The 25412-nt window shown below is 48.2% G+C and overlaps 1 protein-coding gene across 2 annotated transcripts in view; it reads right to left on the bottom strand.

The window, feature by feature from the left end:
• KIAA0319L (KIAA0319 like) overlaps nucleotides 1-25412 on the bottom strand; it is a 114009-nt gene continuing 88597 nt past the window's right edge. For both annotated transcript variants that reach the window (XM_022575209.3, XM_022575208.3), the window contains exons 14-21: nucleotides 24588-24739; nucleotides 24082-24220; nucleotides 22379-22538; nucleotides 16542-16684; nucleotides 15569-15691; nucleotides 14747-14837; nucleotides 12165-12256; nucleotides 1-5910 (exon numbers count right to left, since the gene is read on the bottom strand). In XM_022575209.3, coding sequence (XP_022430917.1) covers nucleotides 5723-5910; nucleotides 12165-12256; nucleotides 14747-14837; nucleotides 15569-15691; nucleotides 16542-16684; nucleotides 22379-22538; nucleotides 24082-24220; nucleotides 24588-24739 — 1088 coding nt within the window. In that variant the 3' untranslated portion in view covers nucleotides 1-5722. The remainder of the gene's footprint in view (nucleotides 5911-12164; nucleotides 12257-14746; nucleotides 14838-15568; nucleotides 15692-16541; nucleotides 16685-22378; nucleotides 22539-24081; nucleotides 24221-24587; nucleotides 24740-25412) is intronic.

The raw sequence follows: 25412 nt of genomic DNA, 5'->3' as shown, positions 1-25412 counted from the left end.
ATTTTTGAGCGAAGGCAGGGATAGAGTGGTGTCTGTGCTTTCTCCAGAGCTGCCTGTTGTTGGCATTAGTCACTGATGAGCACGTGCAGATTATAGGCAGCATGACAGGAACCCTCTTTGTCTGAAGCACGGGTGTTTGAGACTTGTGTTTTGTCTCCGTGTAACCCACCAGAATCAGAAGAGTGTTATAAAACACGAGATGGCTCCACAGCCTCATGAACTTGTAAGCAAGTAGGAGGCAGGAGGTTGAGTACTGTCCAGAGTGTAGAGGCACATGAGTCACTGTAGCCCCAGATGCAGCCCCGGGTTTTAGAGGAGAGAGATTCTAGGCTGCTAGGAGGCAGCCTACTTGAATCTAGTCTACTTGAAGGCTGGAGGGCATTGCCTGGGGGAAAGCTTAAACGGCTCTAAGGGCATGGCACTTTATCTGCTTCAATTTATTTAGCCAACTAATAAACGCCAAGAAAAAGCATGTGACTCAGATATTCCCATGATTCAATTTCCTGTTTTGGGCTCTACAGTTCAAACTGGGAGCCCAGGTCTGACTCCAAGTGTATATTGACATTGTTTTTCTTAAGGGCACTGGACTTCTTCAGAGATTCAGGGTGTGTGTGGTTACCTGCAGATTACAAAGATAATGACTTTCCTCCATGTAGCCATATTTCCAGTTGAATACTAAAATGCTGTAGTCATTTACAGCACAAAGTTTGAATTAAACACTTTTTGCACTGGATTTGTCCTGGCTCTTCCTTTAAGCTTTTTTTATTTTATTATTATTATTTTTTAATCATAGAAATGGGTGTTTGAAAATCTTCAGTCTTCTGGGCTACAAGATATAGTAACAATTGAGATACCGCCTGTCAACAGATTGGAGGTTCCCCCCCCACAGATCTAGTTTAAGTTTCAGATTGCTGCTGCTTATTCCTCTCCAAGCCCTCAAATTCCCAAACCACACACTACAGGCAATCATACCCCCGAGGATCCCTAAGCATGTTGCCCTTATCCTAAGGGAGGATCTGAGTTATTACTGTCTGCTCTTCAGAAAACAAACAAAGGGCATGTGAACTAGAACTGTATGGCCGCCCCTCCTGCAGCCCACGTGGCTGTCACAGAGCCCTGGGCTGAGGCATCTTTGTCAACCCTGCTAGCTTACTTGGGCCCAGGGAGGCCTGTCAAAGGAGAGCCTGGGCCCACAATCTTAACACCAGCCATTAGTTTTTTTGTTTTTTGGCCGCGCCGCACGTCATGTGGGATCTTAGTTCCCTGACCAGGGATTGAACCCATGCCCCTTGCATTGGGAGTGCAGAGTCTTAACCACTGGACAGCCAGGGAAGCCCCCTACTTTTTAAAAAAAATGCATTGGCTAGTACAATAAAGTTCATTTCTCTCATCGGCCATTCTGGTAGAGCAGCTCTCTTCTAGATGGTGGATTAGGAACCGGGCTCCCTCCACCATGCATGTCTCTCCCATGGCCTCAGAGTTCCCCGAGGGCTCCTCTGCATCTGGCCAGCAAATGGAGGAGGAGGGCATCACACAGAAGTTTCTAATGGGTCAGGGCTGAAGATGGAACACCTCTCTTCTGCCCATATTGTGCAGAAGGCTGGAGATGAAGTGATTTGTGTCCCGGAAAAGCACTCTGGTTTGGCAAGCAGCTGATCTCTGCCACACACAACTTCAAGGGCTTCTCCCTGAGGTGGTTAAGAGGAACTGGGTGTCTGGGTACTTTCCCTCTTTGTCTCCAAATCCAGCTGGTTTGCAAGTCTTTTGGAGCTGAGCTGCTAAGGGCCGTTTTCCCCCTTGTCAAGGGTATGGTATGGGTGCACAAATATTCTGAGGAATTAATAAAAGATCAGTTAAATGACAATAACCTATGGGGTGTGGGTTCCAGGCATCAGTATGTTTTAAAAGTTGCACAGGTGATTCTAATGTGCAGCCAGTGTGAGAACCACTGATGTCGATACACAAGAACGTGCTTAGTTAGAAGTGGGGACCGGGACCTACAGCGTAGCTCAGAATGTGAGACTAGGGCACGGCAATAACCTGCCAGCCAGTGTTTTGTATCTGCACTCAGAACTGGACAGAAGGCTGGCCTTCCCATGAAAGGTAACTTTAGTTTTCTTCCTTGTGACCAAAAAAGCCTGATCAACACCCTCCAATGTCAAACCCCAGCAACTCAGAGAGGCCCCCGGGGTGGGGGAGTTTACCTGTTCGGCAGCACTTGGACACAGAGGCACACACCCCACCTGGGCCTTTGTGGGGAGGCACGAGAGTGGACAGCCCCAGCCCTGGCACTGGAAATCCTGGATATTAAGTAGGCACCACCAGCACCAACCACAAACTGGAGGGTTACGTAGGTGAAAGGGGTCATAATGGTGGCCTGGGTTTTTTTGGCTTTTAAACATTTTTATTTTATTTATTTATTTTGGCTGCGTTGGGTCTTTGTTGCTGCGTGCGGGCTTTCTCTAGTTGTGGCAAGCGGGGGCTACTCTTCGTTGCGGCGTGCGGGCTTCTCATTGCAGTGGCTTCTCGTTGTTGCGGACCACGGGCTCTAGGTGCGCAGGCTCAGTAGTTGTGGCTCACGGGCTTAGTTGCTCCGCGGCACGTGGGATCTTCCCGGACCAGGGCTTGAACCCGTGTCCCCTGCATTGGCAGGCGGATTCTCAACGACTGCGCCACCAGGGAAGCCCGGTGGCCTGGGTTTGACCAGAGACTAAATAGGGGGCTTTAAACCTCAACACAAATTCCACAAAGGAATCAAGGGCCTGATCCATGCTCCTCAAACCCTCCTTCCCAGGGGCTCATGGCTCCTGACTGCACGCACCTTCTTTCCATACCTGTTTGTTCTCAGAGAACAACTCTCAGTGTGTGTGGCCACCTGTGCCGGCTCCCTTCACTGATCAGATAGGCCAATGGGAAGCTGGAAGAACAAGATTCAGAGTCTCCCCCACCTTTGCTCCCTCAGAAGGAAGGCCATGCTGCAGCCTTCCAGCCCGAAGGGTTTTCTTTGAGTGTTGCTTCCTGGTGACTAACTCTCCTCTCCACACATAGTACCTGTGGGCTTCAAGAAATGCGAGGATGCCCTCTATTGGCCTTCCCTCTGGCCATTCTAGAAAATGAAAGATGGAGGCCTTTGAGGGTGGAGGAGTGTTTAGCTAGGTTTGGTCAAGGCAGGGGCTCCCAGGCTCCTGAAATTCAGGATTATTTCAGAAGGGTTCCTTTGGGGTGACAGGGTTATATGGAAGTAGCCTAGCTCTCCCTAAGCAAGCCCAAGGATTTCTGGCTCTTTCATGAGTCAGGCAAGAATAGGGACATGGCAGTCTTCTCGATGCAAGACCCCAAGCCAGGAAAGCAGCACTGGTTTCTGGGTTTTGTCCCTTTTTTGGTGGGAGGAGTAGGGGATGAAAAATTCTTTTATTCATCTGAGACTGAGATAAAAATATATCCTTCAATGAGCTGTGGCTGAGATAAGGTATAGGAATGAGGCCCAAAGAACACAGAAAAAACCTACAAAGCCAGTAAGTTATCAAGTCCTGTAGCTCCTTCATGGATCCTTCAAAGTTCTTCCAATACACCAACCTCACTAAGTCCCGATCGCCTGCCCACCAGCTGCTCTGGGGCAGCCTGGCCTGCACACCCGAGAACACACGCGGCCCTGGCCCACAGTGCGCCCCGGGCAGATTCAAGCTCCCACTCCTCTGAGCTTCCTGCACCCTCGCTCGGGACGGGTCAGCTGCTGCCTCCTATTCATGACACACTGAATGTGCACTTCTAGACCAGCGGTTCTCAAAGTGTGGTCCCCAGACCAGCAGAAGAGCATCTCTGGGAACTTATCAGAAAGGCAAATTCTCGTGTTTCGTCCCAGTCCTACTCAATCAGAAACACAGTGGTGTGGCCCAGCAACCCATTTTTAAAGGTGATTTTGATCCAGACCACGCACAGGCTCTGCTGGGCCTGAGTTTAATTCCGTCATTTACGGTGTGTGGACCGAGTTACTTCTTGTATGCCTCGTTTCTGTTCCTGTAAAAACAGAACCAATACCGCCCACCCTCAGCTGATTTTTGTGCACAGGGCCTTGGGGGAAGAATGAGTTCCACAGTCCTTCTCTCCCCTCCCTTTCCTGGGAGTCCAAGACCGAACAGCAGCCCTCCTTTTATCCCACAAGCTCAGCAAGCTATTCCTCCAACACTGCACGGTGTTCTGGGGGCCCGGGGCCAAGCCCTACTGCTTTGGAAACCCCAAAAGAGAAGGGCAGGGCCCATAAAGGCCAACCTGGGCACTGGGACACGCTGTATCCCCAGCTTGTCCACGGGGTAAGGGTAGGGGTGAGAGGGGGCGGTGGTGTTTGTATGCATCAATTTTGTGTTCACAGAAGGTCGAAGGAAGGACAGAAAAATCCCCTCCCTAAAAGCCACAAGGAGCAGCTGGCCAGCAGGGGCCAGGGCGGTGACTCCTCCATCAGCAGCCACTGAGGCAGGGTCCCAGCACCACACATGCTGATGCCAGGCCCATGACCTCCCTGCCGGAGGCCATCATGTCACAGGAACATACAGGTGCCTGGACCCGTGGTAGAGGCCAGCAATGGAGCACGAAGCGGCACACCCAGCAGGCACATGTACAATTAAATAGCATGTTTAATCATCTCACAACAGACTGTAGTGCAGTAGTATAAACTGTAAGTTTCTTTTTAAAAAGCCACTCCCCCAAAGCTCCCATTCCTCAACACCCAGAAACCATGGCTGAGGAACCAGTGACAGGGCCGGAGGGATTCAGGAAGTCTCTGTTCCATGAAGCTGAAAGTCTTTCCAGGTCAAGGTTGCCTTATGAGTAGCCAAGAGCCCTAGGAGGAGTTGATGCACACACACTCACTCTAACACACACACACACACACACACACACACACACGCACACACACGCAAGGGACACAGAGAGAAGACACTCGGACAGATGGACACAGAGGAGACCGCTGTGGGGCAGTCACACACGTGCACTCTCATGCCATAACATTCCAGTCTGTTTGTGGCTATCTCCTCTGGGCACAGGGAGTGGTGGCCTGATCCCTGAAGCAGCCAGGGTGGTCAGGAGGAAGAGGGGTGGCAGTCTGTGTCCAGCCTGGCTACTCTTAAACAACAGTCCAGCAGCCAGAGGGGCCCCTCTGCATTCCTGAAACAGCCAGCCCTCCCCTAGCCCAGCAGCAGCGGTAAGGAGGAGGCACCACTTCCTCTGGGCCTAGCAAGAGGGCGCACTCCGCCCCAAAGACGAGAACAAAGAACGTGCCTGCAGGCAGGCTTTTGGAGCCAGGGGGCTGGCGGTGCTTGTTTCTGTACCCAGGGGTGGAGGACACAGCCAGGCCTCACTGTGCAGATGCCCCAGAAGCAGCAACCCTGCCAACAAAGAGCTGGAGAGGAGGCCAGGAGCTGCCAGTGTCCATCCTTGGAGCAGAGGAGGGGTTCCAGAAAAGGAGGCCCTGAGGTGAGGACACTTTGTGGGACCTACCAGATGGGTTTAAAGAGGAAACCTCTTCATTCACAGCTTCATTCAGGGGTTCCCGGAGAAGGTCTCTGGATTCAAGTACCAGCAGCTCTAGTTGAGGGTATTAGGGTGGAGTGACCAGCAGATGCCGGGAGAACAGCTGCCCTCAGACATGGGAGGTATGAGAACCAGCCTGGCAATGCCCTGCACCCTAGCACTGCCAACCCCTAACCTGAGGAGACAGACCAGGCGGCTACAAGATCTCCTCCCGTGGGCTCCTGGCCTTAAGCGGGGTCTGCCCATTGGGCACGGAGCCGTTCTGACCATGCAGGAGTTTGCCCTTCTCTCGGTCTGGCCATGTGAAGATGGCGTCGTCACTGTCCAGCTCCGACTCCGAGTGCATCAGGCTGCTGCTCAGCACCGGGCCTTTATGTCTGACACCTGCAAGGGAGTCAAGGGACCCAGCGTCAGAAGCACAAATCTTCTCTTCCTTGAGCCACACCCTGCACCCTCCTCCCAGCCTGAACAGGAGCGGAGGGACAGGGCCAGTCATGGTCCCTCTCCTGAAAAGGAGGCTTCCCAAGTCCTCCCAGCCCTGGCTAGATGGGACAGTCCATCAGGGAAGCCTCAGAGAGCGACCGATCAGGTTCCAGTGGGGATTCTTTATTTTCAGCATCTATTAGCTTTGGTTAGTGCCACCCAACGACATTCTCTTTTCTCTCTCTTCTAAATGTAGAATGTTTTACCCCCCTTTATGCAGAGGGTGGAGTTCTGTGGGGGGCAGGAAATACAAGGAACAAGAGCTTGGGCTCTAGAGAATGAGTTTTGCCACCGTACCCTGGCTCAGTATGGATGTAAAGTGCCTGCCAGAGGTGCTGACACGGAGTGAGGACACAATTTCATTCTACGTAGACGTTTACTCTGGCTTCGCTGAGAGGGTACAAGGGGTGGGAGAGCAGGCATGTGGCCTGGAGAGGCCTCTGCTGCAGAGCCTGACTGAAGCGGGGACTGTCCCAAGCCGTCAGCTGGTCAGAACACACAAACGAGGACCCATAAGAAGCACCTGAGGTCAGAAAAGATGCCTGAGATTTTTTCTTTTTAATAAATTTATTTATTTTTTTATATTTATTTTTGGCTGTGCTGGGTCTTCGTTGCTGTGTACGGGCTTCCTCTAGTTGCGGTGAGCGGGGGCTACTCTTCGTTGCGGTGCACGGGCCTCTTATTGCGGTGGCTTCTCTTGTTGTGGAGCACGGGCTCTAGGTGCGCAGGCTCAGTAGTTGTGGCACACGGGCTTAGTTGCTCCACGGCATGTGGAATGTTCCCGGACCAGGGCTCGAACCCGTGTCCCCTGCATTGGCAGGCGGATTCTTACCCACTGTGCCACCAGGGAAGTCCCAAGATGCCTGAGATTCTATAAGTCACTGTAGTTCCTTCACTATTCATCCTTATGGCTGCAGAGGCCAGACCATACCACGAGGTCTGGTAATAGCTTTAGGGCAGATCCCATCCAACAGCAAGATGGCTGCCCGCTGGGTGGTACAAATACTACTCCAGAGTAAGCAAAAGGTAGGCTGAGACAGCAGAACTAGAAGTGGGAATTGCCAACATCAAGAACCCAGCTTGGGGCTTCCCTGGTGGCACAGTGGTTGAGAGTCCGCCTGCCGATGCAGGGGACAGGGGTTCGTGCCCCGGTCCGGGAAGATCCCACATGCCGTGGAGCGGCTGGGCCCGTAAGCCATGGTCACTGAGTCTGTGCATCCGGAGCCTGTGCTCCGCAACGAAGAGTAGCCCTCGCTCACTGCAACCAGAGAAAAGCCTGCATGCAGCAACGAAGACACAACACAGCCCAAAATAAATAAATAATAAATAAATTAGTTTAAAAAAAAAAAAGGTGACCAGTCAGGTGAGCTGTGTTTGAACCCTCATCCTCCAACAATCACTCTCCCTCCCCCTGGTCCCATCCAGGTCCCCAATAAACACTGAAAGAAGGTCCTGGGATGATTCTCAGGCACTCTGCCCTTTCCTGGCCAGACATGACTTCAGGCTGTGAACGATGAGGGCATCTAGACTCTGACTGCACCTGTCACTCGGGAACCACAGCCCCACAGACCTTGCCCGTGTGCTGGTCATCTGTGCAGTGTGCTCTGGGGCCCAGCTTGCCCATCTCAGGGGCACGGTTCTGGGACATGACTGTGGACGGCCACAACTCCCACTGATTCTCAGGACTGCAGAGCAGCAGGGCCAGAGAAGAACACCAGCTTCCCAGGCTTTTCCAATGTGGTAGGGGACAGTGGCAACATAAGAAGCGTCAAGACCAGGGGAGCATCAATGTTCTCAAAACCTCTGTTTTGCCCCTATAGATGAAATACCCTTTGAGGGCTTTCTCCTCCAGCATCCAAGCACTTGAAGCTTCCCTTGTTCCCTAAAGCCCTTCTGGGCCATAGGTGTGGAGGACAGGAGCTTAAGGGGGGACATGTTGCTGGCTCCAAAGTACACAGCACTCACCCGGGCCCTCCTACCTCTAGCTCCCGCTCTGCTTGAAGAACTGAGTGGGATTCATCCACTAAGCAATACAAGCTAGGAAGCTGGTTATATCAGTGGGTGCTGAACACACACATCTCCTCTGACTCAGCAATCCCGTTCCTAGGTCTACACCTAACAAAAATCCATACACATGTCCGCCAAAGGACATGGGCAAGAACGTTTACAGCAGCACTCCCCATCACAGCCCCAAATGGAAAGAACTCAGCTGCCCATCAACAGTATACCTGACAAATAAATATATTCCTACAAGGGAAATTACACGGCAATGGGAATGAACGAACGATTGCTCTACCTAACAACACGGATGGATGTCCTAAATGTAATGTTGAGGGACAGGCGCCAAGCCCAATGATTCCATTTATATAAACTACTCCAAGATATTAGAAGTAAATTGGGGGGAGGCAGGCAGTGACTGGGAAGAAGCACAAAGGGGGCGCTTCTGGGGGGCTGATTACATGGGTACATTCACTTATGAAATGTGCTTATGATTTTCTGTACACATTAGACTGAATCACAGAAAACTGCTATTTTTATAGGTCAAAAGTCAATTATCAGTAATCTTATATGGTTCAATCTAATAGACTTCAATAGAAAGTCTTGAAAAAAAGTCAACAGAACAGCAAAACCAAACCAAAGCAAAACCCACAACTGCTGAATGTAAACCACGTCTCCTGAGGGTGGGCACGTGTCCCGCTCCGCCTGCTGGCCTTCGGTGCCAGCGGCTCCGAGCTCACTCAGGTGGGCGCACGCCACGTCCAGGTCACTTCCGCACACGTCACGCTCCACTAAACTCACTCTTCTTCCGGCTGAACTTCTTCAGTTCCACACCTTGTACGGTTTGGTCCTGAATCCCATTCTCCTCATCCTACTGGTGACTTCGCTCTGGGTTGCACCCACGAATCCACTGCAGAGCCCAGAACAAGAGCCGGGACTTCTGGCCTGGTCAGACCCACAACAGATGCAAGGCGACTCTCACCGCCTCCTCACGTGGACACCGCGCACAGAAGGGCCTGCCGACCCTCATCTAGTCTCATCTTGGTTACCTGGGAGCAGCTGGCCACCTGCAGCCCTCCCCGCTCCCTCCCTTTCCCCACAAGTCTGCCTTCCCATCCTGCCGTCACCCACCCGCCTGCCTCAGAAGAGGCATCTTAAGCCCTTTACCCACTCCTCCCTCCTCCCTGCCCAGGACCCTCCCCTCTGTCTTCTGCGTCTCTGCCTGCAAACGCGCTCCTGAACCCCGTCCACCCCGTCCTGAATCTCCACTTACTGTCGCTCAACTTCTAAAAGGACTTTTAAGTATTTAGGGCCTCCATTTTCTCACCACCTACGTACTTCCTAAATAAACTGCACTTTGACTTCTGCCATCTATCACTCACCATCTACCCCAGTTCTTTAGGTGACCAGAAACTTCTCCAGTGTCGTGACTGCCGTCATCCCCAATTCTTACCCTCTTCTTCCGCAGCAGCAAGCGCGCTGACTGCTCCCTGGTGACACCCCTCCTCCCTCACCTCAGCTCCGTAGCCCTGGACTCTTCTTTTGTCCCTCGACACTCTCCCCAGAAGGGATGTGATCTACTTTTGCGGAGCCGACCGTCACCAGCATACAGAAGATTCCTATCCAGTCCTGTTCTGCTGAGTTCAATTTAATTCGTCTCCTCTTACCCAAACTGCACCGACTGTCCTAATTCTGTCGTCAGGGCTATCAGTCTCTTGTCTCTCATGTCAGAAGGCAGCCTGGACCTTTCCTGTCCCTCCATCCCACTGATACCAAGCTGTCTGAGCCATCATCATCCCTCCTCGGACCGTCACAAGAATCTCCTTGCTGGCCTCCACCTGCATCAGTATTCTCTTCAATGAATGAAATGTTGTCACTAGACTAATTTTACTATGCCAGCATTTTCAAGATGTCACTTCTCATCACCATCAGAATAAATGCCTAACTCCTTAGGCTGATGTTCAAAACTCCCCATAATTTCATCCTCCAGCCTCATTTCCTCAACCCCATTCATAACTGTTCTAAACCAAATGATCTTCTCCAGTGCTTCTTTTGCATCTAGGGTAATAAAACCACCCAATCCACAGATGCTCAAAGAAGATGCTTGGGCACCATCCTTTACTTCTCCTTTTCTCTCACCCCCCTTGGAAAACATATCATGAACCTCAGCAAGCCTTCCCCCCAAATGTATCTGGAACCCATCTGCCTCTCTCCATCTCATCATCTCTCCACCATAAGGGCATTCTATCTAATCTCCTCTCACCCACTTTTGCCTCTCCAATTCCTTCACATAGCAGCCACAGTTGTCTTTTTAAAATGTAAATCTAACTGCACCATGCACCTCCTTAAAAAAACTACCCATGGCTCCCCATTGCTCTTAGAAGGAACCCACAGCAAGGTCCCTGCTCACCTGTCCAGCCTTGTGCCACTAACCCCATGCTCACCATGTCTTCTTCAAATCCCCTCTGCTCATTCCAGCAGCTGGGCCGTCACCAGCTTTGCCTGCAGTCCTATTTCCCAGAGTCTTCACGTGCCTTACTCTCCTTCTCGTCGTCCCTTGGGTCTCAGCTTAAGTGTTATTCTTTATAAAGACTTCCATTATCACATTTTGTATATTTGTGAACTTGTTTGTTTAATGTCGGCCCAACATAAACTACACGAGAGCAACGTCTTTCTGTTTAGTTCACTGTAATATAACCAGTATCTGGCATAGGGCCTGGTACACAGTGGTATTAATCCATATTTACAGATGAATAAGGTACAGTCCCTACCTAGTAAGCGGACAAACAATAACATAACTGATATAATACAGTGAGAGAAATGCCAAAACAGACATGTGGGAGAAAGATAAGCACGACTTTAATTGGCAGGTTAAGGGAAGGAGGAGAAAGTGCTTTCTGGACAGAAATATGAACCAACAAAATTTGTTTAGAAAAGAGAGATACCAGCAAGGAGGAGGATCTCAGAAAAGCACAGTGACGTAAGCTCACCAGGGCCATGTCTACCAGACCAAAAGTAAGTCGCGAATGACTTCAAGGAGGGGAAAAGCCTTGCCAGAGCAACATAAACACAACCTTGGCTACCCTGTGGACGGTGCTGTACAACGTTCTCCCCTCGAGGCCTCATCCTCAGTATCCTGTGTGCGCTCTGGCTGCGCTTCTGTGGTTCGCTAGGCCCCAGCCTCCAGGCACCGCCCCACAGCGTTCCCTAACCAAGCTGCCTGGGTGCTGACAGAGCCCAGGCTGCCTATGAGCATTTATTCTCTTCTCATATGTCTTCTCCCTCACTACAGTGAAATTATGAGGGCAGCGCCTACGGTTTAGAACTCTCTATAGTCCCCTTACAGCCTCTCCTAATACGAAGCTTTAAGCATGAGAGATGTTTAATAAATACTTTGTATAAAAATAGTTCTACTAGCAGAGTGTTTAGGAATAGCTCTATATAGAGCCCAGCTCCCCTAAAGAGATGAGGCCTGTCCTGTGGCGTCCATGATGAATGGGAACCTCACCAATGACCTAGTCCAGACAAGGACGGAGGGCCTTCTACCCACCCTGGCCCTCCGAGCCCCATCACTGAAAGCCGTCTTAACGCTTGTGCAGCTGGAAATTCTTTGACAGATAAGCGCAGTGCACCTGGAGCCAGCAGGGGAGCTGCCCTCCACCTGCTCTAAGACAATGATGGAGCCTGTGGATCTACCTGACAAATACTGGAGAGAGGAAGATGGGAGAGGATGGCTGGCGGCAAGGAGGCCAGCTGGCAGACACTGGCTTTGATCTCTTCATGGCCTCACCTTGTCTGCCCAGAAAGGACAGACTGATCAGGAATAAGAGACCAAGGTCCCTGAGCCTGACTACAGGGGCAGCTTGAAAAGCTGAACTCCAGGCAGGAACCCTGAGGGGAACGAGCAGGCAAAGGAAAGCAAGGGGCTGAGCCCCTCGGCACAGTCAAAGGACCACTAAGAAGTGAGCCCTGGAGTCCGAGCTTGTCCAGTAGGCAAAGCCGACCCTGAGCCCTCATCGGGGACGGGACAAGATACCTTTCCAGCACAAAGAGCTGCCAACAAAAACACATTTAGGAGGGACTGGTGATGGTGGTGGCTCTTCAGGGAGAGTGCACCAACCTAGACACCCCCGGTTCCCAGTTCCCGGGGCCACTACCTGCTCGGGAGGTTGGCTTCAGTTCCAGGCTTTCCTGATCCGTGGCATCCAGGATCCTGTACTTGCTTTTCCTCTTAGGTTTTCCTTTTTGTCTGAAAAACACAATTCCCTGCTCAGGAAAGAGGTTCTGTGTGAGGTTCAGGTAGCCCACCACAGGGTGGCAGCCAGACTGCATGCAGAGCCCTGTCTTGGGGGATGCTGCTTAATGGAAGGGATGCTTCTCCTTGTTTCTCAGCTGGGAAAGGTAGCAACTGTGATTTGTTATTCAAATAGTCCTCACCGATTTGGGAAAAGGTAAAGGAAACATTATCATTTTATCATGGACTCACCACTCCACAGTGGCAATGACGGAAGGATAGATGGGTTAAAAATGTAAATAAAATGACGCTCCTATGCTGGAAGGGTATAGGGTGGAGGAAAGCATTAAACCAGCAAAACCTTGTTAATGGTGGTTGTCTTAGGCTGGTGGGAATTTTAAAAAATTCTTTTAATTTTCTAAGTTTTATTGTGAGATTATATTGCAGGTTGAACCTCAGTTCTGCCACTTATTAACTGTGTGTCCGTGGAAAATGTCATTTTCCTGAGAAAAGGTTGTTATGCATATTAAAAAAGATATTACCTATAAAATGTATAAAATGTTATACACATTTTATACATTTTTGCTTGGTACACAGTAAACATAGAAATGATACTTATTATTAATAATTAAAAACATAATAAATGTTACCATTAAATATTATAAGACTAGATAGGAAGACTAAATGAAAAAACCTGAATGACTTAATCATGGCTAACCTAAGTCTACAATTACGTAAAAACATGTACACGTGAGAATCCCAAACTGAAAGGAAGGCAAACAAATTAAGAACCCATGTGCTACAGCTACATGTAAAAGAATGAAATCAGAACACTCCCTAACACCATACACAAAAATAAACTCAAAATGGATTAAACACCTAAATGTAAGACCAGACACTACAAAACTCTTAGAGAAAAACATAGGAAGAACACTCTTGGACATAAATCACAGCAAGATCTTTTTTGACCCACCTCCCAAAGTAATGAAAATGAAAACAAAAATAAACAGATGGGACCTAATGAAACTTAAAAGCTTTTGCACAGCAAAGGAAACCATAAACAAGACAAAAAGACAACCCTCAGAATGGGAGAAAATATTTGCAAATGGAGCAACGGACAAAGGATTAATCTCCAAAATATACAAACGGCTCATGCAGCTCAATATCAAAAAAAAAACCCAAAACAACCCAATCAAAAAAATGGGCAGAAGACCTAAATAGACATTTCTCCAAAGAAGACATACAGATGGCCAAGAAGCACATGAAAAGATGCTCAACATCACTAGTCATTAGAGAAATGCAAATCAAAACTACAGTGAGGTATCACCTCACACCAGTCAGAATGGGCATCATCAGAAAATCTACAAACAACAAATGCTGGAGAGGGTGTGGAGAAAAGGGAACCCTCTTGCACTGTTGGTGGGAATGTAAATTGATACAGCCACTATGGAGAACAGTATGGAGGTTCCTTAAAAAACTAAAAATAGAACTACCATACAACCCAGCAATCCCACTACTGGGCATATACCCTGAGAAAACCATAATTCAAAAAGAGTCATGTACCACAATGTTCATTGCAGCTCTATTTACAATAGCCAGGTCATGGAAGCAACCTAAATGTCCAGCGACAGATGAATGGATAAAGAAGATGTGGTACATATATACAATGGAATATTACTCAGCCATAAAAAGGAACCAAACTGGGTCATTTGTAGAGATGTGGATGGACCTAGAGAATGTCATACAGAGTGAGGTAAGTCAGAAAGAGAAAAACAAATATTGTATATTAACGCACATATGTGGAATTTAGAAAAATGGTACAGATGAACCTGTTTGCAAGGCAGAAATAGAGACACAGACGTAGAGAACAAACATATGGACACCAAGGGGGGAAAGGGGTGGTGGGATGAATTGGGAGATTGGGATCGACATATATACACTAATATGTATAAAAGAGATAACTAATGAGAACCTGCTGTACAGCACAGGGAACTTTACTTAATGCTCTGTGGTGACCTAAACAGGAAGGAAATCCAGAAAAGAGGGGGTATATGTATTCATAAAGCTGATTCACTTCGCTGTACAGCAGAAACTAACACAACAATGTAAAGCAACTATACCCCAATTTAAAAAAAAAAGAACCCATGTGCTAAGGTGGTGAGGCTGAGGTGTGGAGTATTAAAGGCCACATACCCTAGAGATAAGAGCCAGGTCCACACCCCAGGCCCTCCCACTCCCACTCCAGCCACAGCCACGTTTTCCAGGTGGCAAATCACTGCAGTGACAGCCACTCAGCCTACAGGAGTGTGCTTCTGCCTTCAGGAGTGTCAGAGGTAAGGAGAACTTTTCTGTGCATGCCGTGGGTGGGCCACGGCATGTAACAGCGATGGGAAGGGAAGAAACCCAGGATTCAGCGCCCTCAATATAGAAGGTGCCAGATACCTCTCTAATGAATAAATATGTAATTAGAAGCACGAACAAATTTCCAGGGAAAGTCCATCTTACCTCTTACAACAACAGATTACAGTCCAGGAGAGGATTCCCAAGGCAACAACAATGACAAAGGAAGCAATGATAACATATAACACGCTCCACTCTGCCAAGAGAAACAAAATATTAAGGGCAGTGAAAAGAGAGGCTAGAAGGGAGGTCTGGGCTGCCCACCTTGGGTAGGAGATGGCTTCGCTCTGTAAACAAGAAGGCCCCTCGGGCTGCCCAGGGAAGGTGAGACCTTGGAGTTAAAGGCAGCTGAAACTTTAAACCTTATGAATTGCCCCTGTTTTCTAGCTGGTGCTCTGAGATCCTGGGGAAGTGGGGCAGGCTGTAAGGAGCTTTAACAGAGGGAAAGAGGGGAATGGACACCTACGGGCTTCCCTGGGGCCAGAGTACACAGGCACTCCAGAAAGACAGGAGGCCATGCGGCTCGTCTGATTTAGGCTGCATTTTGTAGTTGCTCTGATTTAAGCTTGTTTCTTCTTAAACAACTGCTTGAGGGGAGTTCCCTGGCAGTCCAGTGGTTAGGACTCGGCGCTTTCACTGCCAGGGCCCAGGTTCAATCCATAGTCGGGGAACTAAGCAACTAGGATCCCGCAAGCGATGCTGGGAGGCCAAACAAAAACAAAACCAAAAACAAAAAACTGCTTCAGAGCTTTCCTCTAACCTTGAGCAAGTGTGGAGGAAGGAAGTAAACGTCCTCTGCAAACAGAAAATACACAAAGTTCTTCTCCTCGTTGCTCATCTGCCTTGGAAACACCAACACCCACCCACTCAACTCAGAGCCACACTCAACGCCAAACCAGCTGGCACAGTTCCAAGCAGAAAACTCACCACAGTTGCTATCTCCATCCCTCAGCTGCACCTTGATGAAATTCTCCATCCAAAAAGGGTCACAGATACAGCGTTTGGTGAATGAATCACAGTGGCCATGGTCAGAACAGTTCAACTGGCATGCTGAAAGTAGCAGGAAAGGGAAAAAAGTCAAGGGGCGTCAGAGCCAGGGGGTGACCAAATTCCAGTGCCCATGAAGATACGAAGGGATCCCCTGCTCAATGGCCTGTGACGACATTTCCTGGAGACCTGCCCCAAGAACCTTTATAGCTGGACACAGTGCCCATTATTATCATCATGGATAAAACTGGAGCAGTTAGAAAGGCTCCAGACTGTTTTTACTTGCTGTTTCTCCATATCAGCAGTTCTTAACCTTTCATGCCGCACAGACCCCCTTCTCTGAATAACGGCCGAAATAAAACACATAGTGTTACAAAGGAAGGCAATTATACTATACATGTTTTTGAAGTATTTAAGAATACAGAACTTTAAAATAATATGTGCGTCTTTATTAAAATATTAAGTAACAAGATCTAGAAGTGTGTCTAACAACTGTCATAATTTTGAAGTGGTGATGAGTAAAAATGCTAGTTCATTATGTAGCATGACACAAAATTATCTGAGATTTCTATTGCCTTAAAGTCACACGTTCTGTTAATACTAACTGTAGTTTCTTGCCTACCTTCATGATTGAGGAAAACAATAAATTTCAGTTAGAGGTTCGTGAAAATAAAGATGTAATTTTTTTCCCATTCAAACTCACAGCCCCTCTGAATGCTATCTCAGGGGCCCATGGAAGGTTAAGAAGCTCTGCAATGAGTGGAGACTCTTTCAAGAAAAAATGGTAGTTGAGGAAAGTGATTATCTCCTTGTTCCCAGAGAAGAGGAAATGAAGCCCAAGGACAGCAGGGACTGACAGGTGAGCTGTGGACACTGGGTGGACTCTCATTCCCAACTTCCCAGAATTACTCACTGACAGTATTGATTTCCAGGGCTCTGAATATCAGAAAGTCTGCCTTTTGCTTCCGCAGCTCACTCTTGAGCATCACTGCCACCTCATGGCCTTTGAAGATCTGGTGAGGAGGCTCATTTTGAACAAAAAATACCATCTTGGTGCTGCAGAGACATGGAACAGTATGAACGAGCTGAAGCTGTCAACACGATAGCAGCAGCTATCATTTGCTAAGTACCTTCTGTTTGTGCCAGACCCTGTACTAAGTGTTATACACATTCACTCACAGGAAGCCCGTGAGAAAGGGGTTATCAGCATCATCTCCATTTTACAGAGGACAGCACTGGGGCTCAGAGGGGTTAAGTAACTTGCCCAAGGTCACACAGTTAATTATGGCAGAGCCAGATCCCAACTGATATGTCTGACTCTAAAGCCTATGCTTTTAGAAAAGGCCTAAGCTGCCCCAACTAACAAGAAGACCTATTCCAAAACCTAACTGGAGGCCAGAAAAATGGGGATTTGGTTATGGGTACATCCCTGCTGTCAGCCTTTTTTTTTTTTTTTTTTTTTGCGATACTTGAGCCCCTCACTGCCGTGGCCTCTCCCGCCGCGGAGCAACAGGCTCCGGACGCACAGGCTCAGCGGCCACGGCTCTCGGGCGCAGCCGCTCCACGGCACGGGGGATCCTCCCGGACCGGGGCACGAACCCGCGTCCCCCGCATCGGCAGGTGGACCCTCAACCACTGTGCCACCAGGGAAGCCCTGCCAGCCTTTTTTTTTTTTTTTTTTTGTGGTACGCGGGCCTCTCACTGTTGTGGCCTCTCCCATTGCGGAGCACAGGCTCCGGACGCGCAGGCTCAGCGGCCATGGCTCACAGGCCCAGCCGCTCCGTGGCATGTGGGATCTTCCCGGACCGGGGCACGAACCCACGTCCCCTGCATCGGCAGGCGGACTCTCAACCACTGCGCCACCAGGGAAGCCCTCCTGCCAGCCTTTTAACAGCTAAGAGTGTGGTGCTGTTGGGTTTGTGCCTGGGTTATCTATGAGACAAGCCACAGTGCTTTGTAAAATATAAATTGTTGGACAGCATCAAAGCATTATCCGTAGGTCAAAACATAGCCAAAATGATCATTACTATGACAGCAACAATAAAGACCCCACACAATGGTGTGGCCAGTGCAAGATTATGTTATTCTAGGCCCAGAATCTGTTTGTTTTCTGACCGTCAACTTCTGTCCAAGGTAGACCATGTCTGAACTCACTTCTGGGTGGCACAAAATCTGTTCTGCCTTGGCCTCCATTTTCGGCAGCCTGCTTCGTGACTCGTGTTAGTCTCACAAACTGAACTTTCCCAATCAGTGGGTCACATTGGGTTTATAGGTGAGCCCCAGGTATTGATCCCCACAGCACACAGGGTGGCTGGGTGGGACCTGGGTATCCCAGAGGCCCTGGACCAGCTGCTTCCAGTATAACTGTCTATTTATCCCAAAGTGCCATATAAACAGCATCATTTTCTATGGGTGAACTGACATGAAAGTTTGGGTAGCCCTGTCCTAAAAGCCTTTTCAAAGCTTGCTGCATAGTGAGGCTAACAATGGGGTACTATAAACTCCAGAATGAAGAAACAAACCTTTTCCATAAAAGATTTGTGGTCATTTCTCATACATATACTACTATATATAAAATAGATAACTAATGAGAACCTACTGTATAGCACAGGGAACTCTACTCAGTGCTCTGTGGTACCTAAACGGGAAGGAAATCTGAAAAAGAGGGGAGATAGGTATGTGTATAACTGCTTCACTTTGCTGTACAGCAGAAACTAGCACAACATTGTAAAGCAACTAGACTCCAATAAAAATGAATTTAAAGAAATCTGTGGTCATTTCTCATATTTTCTCCTAGTTACCTAATTCATGCTTATAGTTTCAATTTTTGTCTATATACAAATAACCCTCAAATCTTTGTCTCCTCTTCCTATGTCCCTCTTGAGTGACCAAATCTGTATCTGCAAATGCTTGCTAGAATATCTATACCAGATCATCCACAGTCATCTTAAATCCAACATGTTCCAAAATAAACTTATAATAATCACTAACTCATTATGTGTTAGAGACTACACAAACATTATCTTATGTAATCTTCAACAACCCTATAACATGGGTGCTAGCATTTTTATAAGTGAAGAATGGGTTCGGAGAGGTGCAGTAATCTGCCCACTGTCGCAAAGCTGTCACTAACAGAGCAGGGCTCAGAATCCAGGTCTGCCTGGTGTGAGGCCCATGCTCTTTCCCATTGTAATACACTATCCCCCTCCAATCATATCCTCCTCCTGAATTCCTCAGCTAAGCCAATCTAGGCCAAGCCAGAAACCCAGAGTCACTGTGATGCTTCTCTCTTCCTCGTGTCCCAGAGGCAGTGACGGCAAGTGTGCAAGCAAACCCTTCCGCAATGCTCTTACCCGCACTCTCGCTAGTGTCTTCCACTGCTTTGTCCCAGCCAATTCCCACCAGCTTGATCGATCCCAGCAGCCACCTTCCCTTTTCCTATTCCCAGGCTGCTGAGCAGAGGTTAAAAAGAAAGTCCTAATCATCATGCTGTCTCTGACCCACTGAACCCTGACTGCATATTAGATTCACCTGGGGAGTTTTAAAACTTTAGGTGCCCAGACCTCACTCCAGACCAACTGAACCATAACCATAATCATGCGGGGGTGGGGCTTGGGTAATGGTATGTTCATAAAAGCTCCGGGTGACACTACTACGCAGCTGGAGCTGGGAATCGCTGCTCTCACCTCATGTGTCTAACCTTGGTTCAGACTCCAATATTGCTCAAAGCCAGCATCCTTTCCTGGAGCTGCTGTTCTCAACCTTTACCACTTTCCTCAGACTGCCCACCTCATTCTCACCTCCTCAAAGCAGATGGCCTTGCCTCCAGTTTCAGAGAAAAAACAGGACGTTGGTACCAATACGAAAAAACAGGATGTTGGTACCAATACTCTCAAATTTCATCCTTCTCTACTTCTAAATTCACCCATAATAGCACATCTTCCCTCCTTTCCTCCTGCCTCCAGGGAAAGTGGTCTCCTGCTCTGCCCACAGCCAGCGCCCCAGACCTACCTCCATTTATAACCCGCCTCCCCAATCTCCACCATCTACCTTTCCTCTGCACCTTCCCCTCAGTCTATAAAAATGTTCAAGTATTTCCTATCTTTAAAAGGTGTTCTTCTGAGCTTGTCTCCCATACTGTTTTCAACACCAGCCTCTTCAAAGAGGCATTATACTTACCATCTCTGTATCCTCAAACTATGAAAAAAATTTTCTCCCAGCATCTAAGTAAAATGATCTCACTATAGTTCTGATGATCTACTAATTACAAACCCAAAAGCCTGTTTTGCGTGCTCACCACACCTGTCTCTATAGCACCTGAATCCTTTGGCAGCGCCCCTTACTGCCAGCTTGTCCCTTAACTTCCAGCAGACAGCTCCCACCTGGTTTTCCTCCCATCTCTCTGACGGCTGTTTCTTAGTTTCCTTTGCTGGCCCTTCTTTCCTTGCCTCCCCCTTAAATATTGATGTTCTCCACAGCTCTCTCCTCAACCCTCTTGACACTCTCCCAGCGTGTCTCATCCGTCCTCATGGCCTTAACGCCTGCCTGTATGTAGTGATTCCCTACCTCAGGCCTTCACTTCCACCTCAAGTTCCAGCCTATATGTGCTACTACCTGTCCCTATGTAACCCATAAGATATGCCAAATTCAACAGTCAGAACTGAACTCATTATCTTTTCTTTGAAACTGGATCCCTAATCTCAGTTAATGGCATTCACCATCTATCTAGGCATCCAAGCAAAAATCCTCATACTTGATGGCTCACTCACCTTCATTCCCCAAAGGTCACCGAGTCCTACTGATTTACCTCTGAATTTCTTTTAATTTCCTCTTCTCTTCTGCCATTTCCACCACCACTACCTCAATTCAGGTGTTATCACCTTTTTTACTAGACTAGTCCAAAAGCGTCCTGATTGGTCTCCCAGCCTTTGGTCTCTCCCTACTGTTTTTTTTTTTTTTTGGCCGAGCCATGCAGCCTGTGGGATCTTAGTTCCCCAGACCAGGGATTGAACCTGCACTCCCTGCAGTGGAAGCGCGGTGTCTTAACAAATGGACTTCAAGGGATGTCCTGATCTCTCCCTATTTTAGTCTAGCCTCCACACTACCGATCTCCCTAAGGAAAAAAAAAAATCTAATATCCTTGCTTCAAAAACAAAACAAAAAATTCACACATATAAAACCAACTAACTTGAGTCCTCCTATCCGAAGTATTAACACTAAACTGCTTGCTTGTTTATGACTATTCTCAGTCTACAGGGCCAGCCTTATTGTCCCCCATATCCTAGGGCCCGGTAAATGCTCTGAACCCAAGGACTTCTTCCAGAGGAAACTCCGTACTTTCATACCACAGGACCATTGCTCATGCTGTTCCCCTATTCTGAATTTCCTCCTAGTCCTTCTATGCTTCATCAGGGCAAGTTTTACTTCTGGAAAATCTTTGAACTACCTCAACCCTCCTGGAAGAATTAATCGCCCTTGCCTGTGTCTCCATGACTGTGTTACCTGAAAACTGGGTTCTCTACGTGGTGTTGAGCCAAAAGACACAACCAAGTCAAAAACGAGGAGAAGGAAGACTTTTATCACTTGCGGCAAGTAAGGAGAACACCGGGATCTTTCCCAAAGCAGTGTCTCTGTGAGCAGCACAACTGCGGAAGCTTTAAGCTCAGGGTACATGCATATTCGTGAAGGGGCTTGAGCAGAGGAGAATTCAGCATAGAATTGGGACAAAAGTCAACAGAGTCCAAGCTTTAGCTGAGGGTCATGAGGGTCAGAAAAGGTCGATATCATCATTCCTTAGGTTCCAGTTGATCTGGTTGTCAAGTACTTCAGGCTACCTTTACTACTGAAACAGAACTGGGAGTCTTTACAACTGATTTACTATTTTTGCTATTGTTACTTCTCTTGCCTGAAAAGAGTCATTTGTTCCTGCATTCCTTTTTGTTTTGGCCACACCATGCGGCTTGTGGGACCTCAGTTCCCCGACCAGGGATTGAACCCGGGCCAAGGCAGTGAAAGCCTGGAATCCTAACCACTAAGCCACCAGGGAACTCCCTGTTCCTGACTTCTTTTTTTCCCTTAAGATCATTCATTACCGAGACCTGTTCAAGGGCAAGTACTGTGGCCAGGCTTAGATCACAAAATGGCTTAGGCCAAAAATGGCTTTGCTTAGGTCAAGAAAGCCATGCCTGGTTCTCTTTCTCTGAGGACCCCCTACACCATCTGCTTACAATAGCACTTATTCTGTCAAATCCACCCTGTACTGATGCTATATGTTAACTTGATTATCTCCCCTACTAGACTATGGTCTTCAAACATCATAGGCCTCTTCTGACCTTGCACCCTGCTGCAGTGTCTAGTACAGAGCCCATTACCTGTACTAGAAGAGTACATTTCTTCTTCATTAAAAAAATGAACACTGGGCTTCCCTGGTGGCGCAGTGGTTGAGAGTCCACCTGCCGATGCAGGGGACACGGGTTCGTGCCCCGGTCTGGGAAGATCCCGCATGCTGCGGAGCGGCTGGGCCTGTGAGCCATGGCCGCTGAGCCTGCGCGTCCGGAGCCTGTGCTCCGCAACAGGAGAGGCCACAACAGTGAGAGCCCGCGTACCGCAAAAAAAAAATGAACACCATGAGTGGTTCCTGGTCAGAGAGCCCACCCTTCTCTACCTACCCACACTATTTCTCAGCTCAGTCAAGAAGCCCAGGGGACCCCCTGGTCTTTCCTTTTCTCCCCCCATTCGTTGCCCAGCTACCTCTGCTCCGTGTACGGCTGAATCTTTTGCACAATGATGTCGGAATCCAGCACCCCCAGGAGGACCCCAATCTGGCGGATGAACATCCCCTTCAGCCTCTCAGTTAGCTGACTGACGTTGACATCCAAGATGATCTCCACCAGGTTGTTTTTCCTGGGATCTGGAAAGCATGTGGATCAGTCATGGCTTTCGAAGTAGGAGAGTTAACATAGACCTGCCACTGTGCATGTGCTTTGGCCCAGGAGAGAATGTGGTGAGAGCATTCAGAAATGCAACTGCCCTCCTTCAAAATGGAAAGGCACAATAGTGAATTCCCCATTGCTTTGTCCTGGTCCCCAGCAATCTGGGGCTGGCTTGGAGAGCTTCAGAAGCACTCCTGGTCTCTACACCAACCTGGCAATTACCACACATGTGCTGGGGACCAGGCCGAAGTGATGGGGTTTAGTGAAGGAAGTGGGGAACAGAGAAACACTTTAAGGTTTGTTTTAAAAGTCTCTGCCCAGTTGGCTTTGTCGAACTCTCCAGGCCAAGTGGCAGGTAGCTAGCGATCTCTCCTGATCCAATCTGATTTTCAGTAACTTGCTGTACTTTGTTTACAACAATGGGAGGGAAATTTTCCATCTCAACAATCTTATGGGAATGCATCTGCCCTACAGTGTTGAAAACCATAAACACAAAGGAAATACAGGCAGCCAAGAAACAAGGATTTCCTTAAAACAACATCACAGCCGGACGATGTTTTTACAACTCTAGAACTGTAAGACCATTGTGCTTTACACTTTTGATTATGTCCTAAAGACTATTTTACACTTGCCAAGTAAAAAGTGACTATTCAGAATACCTATTCACGTACTTGGATGCACCATTTGCCTGTCCTGATGTATAATTTATATAATTAGTAGACTATCTGTGATCTGATTTTAAACACAGAAGAGACTTTATAGTGTCTTGGCTGTTGCCCTTCAGAGGTAGGACAAGGACTGGAAGACCTGCCAAGGTCCCTTCCCGTCTAAGACATCTGTACATTAGCTTGGCCTAGATAATAAAGAGTAGGTTTAAAGTTAATACCTTCTCATCAGTTGTTCAGGAATTTATAAAGCTCTACCCCACCCTGTATTCACTGCCTCCCTATTACCAAATTAGCCTTGATACAAAACAAAAACATGGTTCTATTTAAGAAAGAAATTTTATTTCTGCAAATCTTAAAAATGTAAAGGATGCCAGTTACTTTACCGTCCCTGGGGGTTGTCAGATAAAGCCTGAGGCTCAACTTACAAAAATAAATCATTTTCTGCAGCTGGGTGCTGATAAGACACCACGACTCAAGTTATTCCTGTGCTCAGATTCCCAAAGCACCCTGGGCCCTCTCTCATCAGTCACACGCAGAGGAGAAAGTGCTGGAGTAGGGGCCCAAAGGCCTGGCTCTGACACAACTGCTGTGTGAAGCTGAGCAAGACCTGCCCTCTCTGAGTTTCTGTTTCTCCGTCTGAGCTAAGTAGGGGGAGGTCCATATTTCTGCGTGGGTAGGAGAGGTCTTGTTGGAACAGAAAGTCTCTAAGGAGCTCTTAGCTTGGGGGTTCTAGATTTTTTTAAAGCTGGATACGCCATCTGGCTCTGTCCATGCTGGGGGAAGGGTCTCAAGATCGAGACCCTGCTAGGCTGATCCAGCAATTCCACCCCGACTCCTCGGTAAGTGAACTCACCAGGTTTCACCTCCACAGTGGTCCGGTCTGTGTCACTCTCGCCCTTCGCATCAGTCACTTTCAGGTGAAATGCGTAGGTTCCCTCAACCAGGTTGGAAAGAAAGAGGACAGGGCGGCGGTCAGAGTGATTTAACACCTCCTGTGCGGTTGAACAACATGGCTATACGGCAGAACAAAACCACACTCCTTTCGTGGAGTCAGCTGTTGTGTCTGTCATAACGAAGTCCCCTCTGGGCTAGACGGCTTTGACTCGGGGCAGTTCCTGCTCTGTGATGGCACTACAGCCCACAGCAACCAGGATCAGGGAAAAGAATCACATTCTGTTCCACACTAGCTTGAGGGGTGACCCTAAGCAAGTCATCTGACCTCCCTGGATTTCAGAGCACAATCCAGGTTTGACATAAGAGACCGCTTGGTTAAAACAGGTACTGGAGTGTTTAGCCCAGTCTCCTCTCCTCACCGCACCACCATGACCTGTGTAGCTCTCCACCTGCTGGCACACTCACCCCCGCAGCTGGGCTCCCCTCGTCTCGAGTCCAGAGGTAGTTGACTATCCCCTTGTCATCTGAGGACTTGGAGCCGTCCAGCTCTGCCGTGTCTGTGGGCAAGGTAATTACCACATTCCCAGTTATCTTGGCTATAGGTGGTTTATTCATTTCTAAACAAAGAGAAACCATGGAAAAAAATGTAACATTCAGAAAAAGAAGAAATGCTTCTCGTGATGCTTATAAGGAAATTAAACTTCAAAATTATCTTAAATGGAGAACTGTTTTAAGTGCTTATCCATGCCCATGCCAGCAACTAACAGTGTAGAGCTAACGCCACCAGTGCCACAGGTCCTGAGGCTCCATTCCCACCCAGAGAAATGTTCCCCTGACACCAGTACAGTAGAGGGGACAAGTATAGTTTCCTCTTGTATTCTCATAGCAGCCTCCCGCAAAGGAACCCATTTCTCTGCTTGGGGATATATGATGATCGGAAACGAAGGCCTAAAGTGGATTAAAGCCCTGAAGTTCAGGTTTCATCAGCTGATACCACAAATTATCTTCAAAATATGGCTGAAAATGTTATTCTCTGAACATCTTTCTTGACTTCTTCCTTAGCACTTTAATAGAGAAAAAGAAGAGAGACACTTTTCTTATTCTGGGCCCCACCTGCAGCTTTGTTTACTCAGTGTGTGCTCTCTACTCACTGAGTTCAGTATACTGTGTTTGGGGATCACCTGCATATCTGATAGCTTTTCCTACCATCAGCTTATAGACCTCTCCTAAGACCATCACTGATCACTGTGCCTGCAAACCAGAGCAAGGCCAATCCACTTTTGCTCAAGT

This window comes from Delphinapterus leucas, chromosome 1 (assembly GCF_059928025.1).
Source record: "Delphinapterus leucas isolate spDelLeu-1000000601 "Yukka" chromosome 1, BTC_Dleu_Yukka2, whole genome shotgun sequence".
Taxonomy (NCBI): domain Eukaryota; kingdom Metazoa; phylum Chordata; class Mammalia; order Artiodactyla; family Monodontidae; genus Delphinapterus; species Delphinapterus leucas.
The sequence above is the reverse complement of the archived record's forward strand: the minus strand, read 5'-3'. Positions and strand labels throughout refer to the sequence as shown.